At 37.5% G+C, this 8497-nt stretch overlaps 1 protein-coding gene across 2 annotated transcripts; it reads right to left on the reverse strand.

Annotated features, from left to right (window-relative positions):
- Nucleotides 1–275: 275 nt before the first annotated feature.
- Nucleotides 276–7445, reverse strand: LOC129246101 (gamma-butyrobetaine dioxygenase-like). Of its 2 annotated transcripts, none has more exons than XM_054884647.1 (5): nucleotides 7092–7445; nucleotides 6862–7012; nucleotides 1502–1628; nucleotides 1122–1430; nucleotides 276–907 (listed from the first exon to the last, which is right to left on the reverse strand). In XM_054884647.1, the coding sequence occupies exons 1-5, from the start codon at nucleotides 7374–7376 to the stop codon at nucleotides 562–564; spliced, it is 1218 nt and encodes a 405-aa protein (XP_054740622.1). In that variant the 5' UTR covers nucleotides 7377–7445; the 3' UTR covers nucleotides 276–561. The 2 variants fall into 2 exon arrangements, with proteins under 2 accessions (XP_054740622.1, XP_054740621.1); XM_054884646.1 differs by having other exon boundaries at nucleotides 278–907; nucleotides 6796–7012.
- Between the last annotated feature and the right edge of the window lie 1052 nt (nucleotides 7446–8497).

Below are 8497 nucleotides of genomic sequence, written 5' to 3' on the forward strand. Positions count from 1 at the left end.
TATACGAAAAAGTGATGGATTATAGAATAGCGTATCCAGAACTTGTCCCAGGATTCCACTGAAATAGTTAAAACTTTTGATGGCAATGCTTTGAAATTAGTTAAATTTCTGTGAATTTTGTGCAAAGTTTGAAACTGTTTTTGTTAAACAGTGAACTATGTTTTTATAAAAAAATTAAGAATAAAATTTAGAAAAAATATTAGCGCAAAAAATATTGTGAATATTGTAAAAGCTAAACTGACGTAAATATGCTAGCGCGAGTGTATACAGGCTGTTAGTCACACGTCGCCGAAAATTACGAGGGTTATTTAAAACCCATACGGAAACTATGCTAAAAAGACAGTACTGAAAAAACCAAAATGTTTTTCAATGTTCATGAATCGCAAATGCGCCAAATAAAAGTCTGTAAAAAAATAAATTGTACAAATTTGTGTTGGCTTTTTCAGCACTGAACACAGAACTAAACAATATAAAATTTATTTCTCACTCACTACAGCCAATACCCAAGAAACTTAAAGCGAAACCAAACCACTCCAATTGGCGTCCCTTTGATTCTTTGCTTCACGCGTGGATCGCTACATTTTCCACACGCCCTGCTAAAGCCGCCCGCTTCAATACACGCATCTTCGAATAAACGATATCCCAGTCGACGAAGCCACCCACAATGTGCCGCACATTGCGTTCACTGTCATCATAACCTGTGCGGCCGTGCAACATGCGTAGGTTGTTGAAAGACAAAACGTCACCCGGCTCCGTTTTAAAGGTGACCTCCTGCTCGTGAGCCATGCGTACAAATATGGCAGTGGCCTCATACCAGGGCGTCACCTTATCGACATCGATGCTGAAGTGGCTGTCACGTTGGGGCACACTATGATTGATGCGCGTATACTTGCCGTTCTCATCTAGGCTACAACAACAATAAACAAACAAAGAAATCAAACAATAAATTGAAGTTGAGCAACAGGTAGTTGATTGGTGGAAAGTCGGAAATTGAGGTAAAGACTATTGAACAATTTTTTTAATTGGCAAGAAGCCCCGAAAAGAGCTGATAGGAATAAGCAAACATTTATTTACAATGAGTTATTTTAAATGTAGTTTCACAAAGGCTCCGGTTGACTTACTTAATAACTGGTGCACGCCACATATTATGAAAAGCCTTATCGGCATCCTCACCAATGTCACACCAATTGACACGAACTTCTGACAGGCTTTTGAAATGCTGCGGCTGGTGTACGCGTAGCTGATCGGCGATATTGAAACCATCCACAATCGTATTCCAGCCACCTTTGGAACGCGATTGTTCAAGAGTGTGCAGGAAGGTGACACTGGGTTTATACTCATAGTAGGGTAAGTCGGTGTGCAACGGTAGCGGCTCTGAGAGGTACGAGTAATTTTTCGCATCTGAACGAAAACGTACGCTGAATTCCTCACTAAATTTTTTTAAATAAATGAATTAGTTCGGTATGATTTTTTACTGAAAGGAATTAGTAGTGAATATTACCCGTAAGTGGTTTTGCGTATGAAACCAATTCGATTGGCTAATGACTTTACAACACCAATATCCAGCGGTGAGTTTTTGAGCATCGCAACCCCATGAATCATTAAGGCCTCCAGCCATTCCATAAGAACTTTTAAAAATGTAAAGAAGGCAAATTAAATAAAATATAGGTTTTGGTATAAGGATTGGAAGAAATGGAATAGAATAAGTTGTATGTGAGATATGAACGCGGTTTTATAAAGGTCATTGTTGGAATGTGACCGACACTGTTTTCAGAGTAACAGAGAAACGATAGGTACAATTTTCAATGGCTCTGCGGCATAGATGCGGCTGAATTTGTGTAGTGATTTCGGTTTTGTTGGCTTTGAAAGCATCAGCCAATTGCTAATTGTTGGCGTTGACTGCGACTCAACAAGAAGAAGTTCACGGTACTGGTGCCCAACCCACGCCACCTTAACGAGAGTTAACCATAACCTCAAATCATTTATTGTTTAAAGGTGTGGCTTAATACTCGTAATGAATCTTTGCATGGGTATTTGGCAGCTGGGACTGACGGAATATTTTTAAAATTCTATTCAATAAGTACACGTGCTTGATGCCACAGGACGTTCCTGAGGGAGGTTGGTATTCGCATCGCCTGCTGTCATCTATCAACGATGGCAAAACCAATTTCAGATTGATTGATAAATTAGTTTAGATTTGGCAGCTATTCGAGTAAGGCGAGTTTCGTGATTTTCACTAAGATGATAAATTCGGTGTTTGTTTTTGGTAATTCGCTTTTTGTTTTTGGATGAGAAAAAATGCGAGGAGATAAAAGCAAAGTTGGATGCTGTCTATGGGGACGCTTCACCATATATGGCCACAGTTAGATATTGGCTCATCGAACTTAACCGTGGAGAACATCCGTTTTTGATGAGGAGCGACCAGGACTCCTGGCAGACATGGTTACCGACGAAATCATTCAAAAAGTCCATGACATGATTCCTGCTGATCGACAAACAAAAGTGAGCGAAGTAACCATAAAAGCCATAGATGTGTCGACCAGAATGACAATTAAGATTTTACATGATAAGTTGGTGATGAAAAAATTGTCGGCCCGATGGGAACCGCGATTGCTCACAAGCAACAACAAGCGAATGCGGCAGTTAACTTCGAAGCAGTATTTGGAGCAATTTTAACGAGATGCGAAGGAATTTTTGCATCGAGGTGTCACCGTTGATAAAACCTGGATTCATCATTACACACCAGAAACTAAGCAACAATCAAAACAATGGACTCCTCCCAGTAAATCTACTCCAAAGGTGGCGAACACAGTCTCATTGGCCGTAAAGGTCATGGTGACGATTTTTTGGGATGCGTGCAACGTCATCCTCATGGCTTTTTAGTAAAAAGGAAGAACGATCACCGGACAATACTACAGTGAGTTATTGGACCGATCTGACAAAAATTTGAAGGAGACACGGCCGCATTTGGCAAAAAAAAGGTGCGATTTCACAGCGATAACGAACCAGCACATCATCACATCCGGATTTGTCGCCGACAAACTGCATGAATTGCTGCCTTCCGTTTTCACCCGACCTGGCCCCCAACGACTTTTTCTAGTTCCTTAAAATGAAGAAATGGCTCGAATTTTTAAAATTTTTTGAAAAAATTTAATTCAATCAAGGAAGTCATCGCCGAGACAAGGGCGTATTTTGGAGAGTTCGCCAAAACCTAATTTTTAGAGAGGTTAAAAAATAGCCGGAGCGTTGGTAGAAGTGTATCTTTCATAGTCCCTTTGTTGAAAAATTTTTTTTTTACTTATTGAACCCCTTTCGTATTATAAATGTGAAAGTTTCTATGTACGTCGGTTTCTGAGTTTGGGATGTTTGTGGCTAAATCACACGAAAACTACTAAACGGAGTTGCACGCAATTTTGTAAGCAGGTATTCTATGAGGCAGATTGAAGATACGTTAGCATCTGTTGGAAAATATAAATAGGAAAATATAAATTAAATTAAATTGAATTAAAATGGTCAATCAGATGGAAATATTAAAGAGCTCTACATCTAAATTATTTATATTTTCTAAATGCCCAAATTTTTCATTCGACGGCAGTGCCTCGCAGGTATGCCCCGAACGCTACTTACAACTTTAAACGCGTTTTTCTCGAAATCACTTTTTTTAAACTGGCCGAAGACATAACTCGAACAAATCTTTACCGATTCTTACGAAATTTTGACAATACATTCGAAATACCTTTTTCCGGAGACGTACGTAGGATTTTTTATTTATATTACATAGTTTTTTTTTAATCAACAATTTTATGTCGTTCTTTATAGTGAAAATTGTAACTTTTTGTTCAAACGTGCACCATTTCGCGAAAAAACAAAATATCGAAAAAATCCTACGTACGTCTCTTTCTGTTGTTATATAGAAACTAAAAAAATTTTATTTTTTGATCCAGGACAAAAATTAAGGAGTTTACGTCTTCGGCAAATGGAAACTAGAAAAAAAGGCGCCTTAGGAGAACTGCTGGACAGCGGCCATTTTGAAATTAATTCAGACGAAAAATTTTGTATTTGTACCATGAAAGCTATATTATTAAACCTATTTCACAGATTTTCGATTGATTCCTTTGTTGAGTCAAAATAAATTCATAAAATATGCCCATTTTTTGCGCTCTAGACCAGCTTCCCCCCTTAAGAGGACTTAATTTTGAAATTGTTTTTGAAGAGAGTTGGCCCTGTTTGGAAAACTAAGTTGAAGTAAGAATAAAAAATACATGAAACTTACAATAGGGGTGAAAAGAGAGAGATTTAAAAAACCTAAATTTTGAATATATTTTGGAATAGAGTTGCCAGCCAGTTGCAAATAAATTAAATAATTATTAATAAGCAAATCAGTTAACCATTAGGAGTGTCAATTGAAAGGCATTTAAGAAAGTTTATATTACAAAATATTTTTAGAGCTCGTTGCCACCTGTTTGAAAGTGTTAATTGAATAACTAAAAGTGAATGAACTAACTGAAATACTACAATATGGGTGTCAAATGGAACAGGAATGAAAAACCTTTACTTTTATTTATATTATTATATATATTATATATATTTACTTTTACTTAAAAAAACAGGGTTGCCAACTGTTAAATACTACAAATAAAATGAGCGTACATATGTATACTATTCAGATGTCTCCAAAATTACTCAAAGCTTTCCATGTATTTTGCATAAATAAAAATAAAATTTAAAATAAAATTTTGATAATGTTTGTATATAAAGAAGTTATTGAGTTTTCATTTTAATCAAATTAAATTAGTAAATCGAATTAAACTCTTTTTCCATGTTTTGCATACATTTTTTATGTTTGTATATTCTATGAACTTCAGATTTTCCAACCATTGAGCAGTAAATTATGAACAACATATGTGTCGGGTGTTTTTTTAATGCCATTCGAATACTTGGCCATCAAGAAAATGATAGCACAAAACAGAAACATTGTTGGAATGATTTTATTAAAATCTGGTAAAGAATTTCGAATATGATATCCGGCATATGTCAGCCACAGCTACGAGTTACATGGTCCTTTCGATCAGTCCAGTTGTTGACTACTTGACCAATAAATCTGGTGGTGTGGCGTCAATGATGGCTTGAATATTGCAATAAATCAGTTGTTCAGCGCGTTATATGGCAAGATGCGCAGTCTTCTGAGGACCAAATGTCGTCGATGTTTAGCTGATTAATTTTTGGAAACCAAAATGCAGTCAGCATAGCTCGATAGCGCACGCCATTCACTGTAAGGCAGCTTCTTACTCATTTCGAAAGAAATAAGGAACGATGTTGCCGCCAGTGCTCTATCTACTTCGCGAACAGATTTTTTTTTTTTCAAAGTAAATTTCCACAATTTGAAAGAGTTCTTATGGCGTTAAACGATTCATTATGACTTGCCAAACCTTCATCATCATTCGCACTACAGTCTTGTGCAGCCTATTACTTCTACTGAGGATTTGAGACAATGAGTACTGGCATAAGCTTGTCAGCCTTAGGATCTGGCCCCTTTAGGGGAGACAAATCACACACTTCTTTGGCTCACTTTTCTTCCACTGGGGTTTCTCACTTTGTTCGGTACCCAGTCTCTGAATGGCGCTAATACTTTCACCGCTAGAGCGTTTCAAACTAGGATCCTTTCCTTCTACTGGGGCTTCTCACGCTTTGAGGTACCCAGTCTCTGGTTTGGTTGGGGTTAACAGATTCACCACGAGAGGGATTCAAATTGGGAGATTGACAGTAAGAGGTAATATACATCTCAAAATCAGTATTCAAGTGACAGTTTACTTGTTAAACCTTACTGAACAGAAATGTGAACACACTTTGACACTCTCAGCTGTCAAACCATATTTATCGATATCGATAGTTCTCATGCAGCTAAACAACTGCCGGACACATATTGGCGAGCCGAAGCATGTGTGGGTACCGAAAAATTCACCAAAACTGTGCTAAAGTGCATCAAATGTCACAGAGAACTTCAATTTATTGGATTTTGACCAAATATTTCTCGGAAGAAATTTGGCATTTATTGACCGAAAGTCTTCTTGATATTAAAAAAAAATGTATAGATATTAGATTTTTAGTGAGAACAGTTCTACTATTAGTATTAGCTGGTATTTTGCAAAATCAACATTAAAAAATGCATTAGCCAATGAAACGACAGCATTTGGAAGATGACGAAACTACATAAAGGGTTAAAATAGCATTTTTTAAGGGCATCCCGGTCTAAATAAGCACCATAAAATTTTTTAGTAAATAAATCAAATACAGCAGGAACTCCTGCTTACCACGAAATGCAGCTGGTATTCGGAAAATACAAAATATGGCACAAAAATCGAAAGCATTAAAAAAATTGGAGACCAAACACTGAAAGATTTGAAAGCAAAGAGGAAAACAATTAATCGAGTACTCTTCCATTTCATTTTTCGTGATCGTAAAAAAACGACGGTTTAAAGTACAGATATCTTAAAGGCTCTCCAGCCGATTACCAAAAATACGCAAGCAAAATTTTTTTATCTTTTTTTTCGCTTCAAACTGGTTGTATTAAGTAGGGCAAACAGCTTTTATAAGAAATACGAATAAACTGTAGCACAAACTAACATTGGAGGCTTGAGCACTGAAAGTTTTGCAAGAAAATTTTTTTATTTTATCGTCACGTTATTCTCGCCGCATTCTTTATTTACACCTTTTTGAGAATTAAATGCCTTACATTCACTTTATCGCACTTTAGTACACCAAAATTTTGTTTCTATTTCATATCAACTCACTCACCCGGGTCACTGCGCATGACGTCCCAGTAATCAAACTTTTTCAATATCTTATCAAAATCAGCCTTACCCCAATGCTTTGATTGTGGCCGATACCATTCATTCATATATCGCTCACGAGCTTCGGGCGAGAAATCGCGTTCCTTTAACCAACTCAATGAAAATGTTGAACGGTGTCGATCGGACCAAACTATGTTTACAGCTTGCCGTGACTCATCCACCTAACAAAATCACAAAGAAAATTACTTAAACACTAACACATTTCCATTAGCATTTTCTTTTTTAATAGTCTCCACCAACCGTAACATTTTGCACTTTCACTTTCGTATCGAAGTTAATCCAACTATTCGGTTTGCGACTCAATGAATCCCGATGGAAACACTGCTCACACTGGCAGTTATCGCGTAGCCAAATGCCTGGAAATTGCATCGTTTTCGCCGATTGCTGCGGATGCTCCTTGATCAGCAGCATTTGGTCGCGTTCGCGCACAGTCGTGCTGATGTGGCGGAGCGACAATCCTTGCAGCCGAAACGATTGCACGGGCGAGAGTAGCTTGCGGAAAAAGCAACTCGTTATTGTTCGCATCCTTGCACGCAAACTTACAATGAATACAAAGAATTTAGAATAGTTAGGTCTAAATGTCTAGTTAACACTTTCGCTCTGTATGGAATGAAAGTTAAACCTTGGCGGAAAGTGCCTTTAAGCATTCTGAGTGAATGAATGAAGGCTGTCAGCGGGGAGTTTACGTGTGATTTGGCTTGCAAGTGATAAGAATAATCAGGCGTTGCAATTGCAATGCGTTTGTTTGGGCTGCATTTGCATACATAAATACATCTCTAATTTTGTAAATCTGAGTAATCCACAGCGATTGCTTGTAGCTTCCGCGAAAAAGTATTCTCTGCTGATTATGTCAGCGCAAGTGAACTTAAGTGGATTCCTGTATTTGGCTCTATGCATGATTAAGTATTTAGTGGAGAAGATAAGCATTGAATTTGATGTTTAATCTATTAAATTATATTATTAAATAAACCAAAATAAAAAAAACAGTGCGTGTAGCCTAGTGCACATAACAGAAGCGAAACTTTCAAGGCAGACAAAGAAAGAGGGAGAGACCCGATAGAAAATGAGGGAGAGAAAGAGAGAAAGAATATATATCTACATAAATTCACAAACCTTTGCAGAGAATACAAATAGACAAAATTTACAAAAAACGGAGAATGGTCGAACGGTGTAAGTAAACGCCGGACACAAACCGTGACAACAACGCACACTACTCCGAGCGTTTATCACCCGCACTAACGCAGCAATACCAATAAAACCCGACGCCGGAATGGATAGCACTTTATAGTACGCACAAGCACTAGCCAGGAAACGGAAATAAGCGCCAAAAAGTAGGCACCAAAGAAAACGTCAAAAAAATTGGGACAAAAAACGCCTCAAGCAGTAGGCTCCAAGAACATATAACGCCAAAAAGTAGGCCCAAAAATATATTTCCTACAAGTTTCCACCAACAAACAAGCGCCAAAAAGTAGACAGTATTATTTCTCACTAGAAATTAGCAACCCCAAAGAAAAACTCAGGAAAAATAGCCTAAAGTGTATCTAAGATATATATAAGGTATAGATCTCTCTCTCTCCTTTTCCTCTACGTTATATCTTTTTTCTCTCTCGCGGAACGAAATGCCCAAAACGTTGCATGACCTTGAA

This window comes from Anastrepha obliqua, chromosome 4 (genome assembly GCF_027943255.1).
Source record: "Anastrepha obliqua isolate idAnaObli1 chromosome 4, idAnaObli1_1.0, whole genome shotgun sequence".
Taxonomy (NCBI): domain Eukaryota; kingdom Metazoa; phylum Arthropoda; class Insecta; order Diptera; family Tephritidae; genus Anastrepha; species Anastrepha obliqua.

Excerpts from the sequence above, each read along its gene's own strand:
- LOC129246101 (XM_054884646.1), bottom strand. The coding sequence starts at position 7,376 with ATGCGAACAATAACGAGTTGCTTTTTCCGCAAGCTACTCTCGCCCGTG. Across the intron at positions 1,629-6,795 it reads CGTCATGCGCAGTGACCCGG|TTCTTATGGAATGGCTGGAG; the intron begins GTGAGTGAGTTG and ends CATTTTTAAAAG. Across the intron at positions 1,431-1,501 it reads ATACGCAAAACCACTTACGG|TGAGGAATTCAGCGTACGTT; the intron begins GTAATATTCACT and ends AAAAAAATTTAG.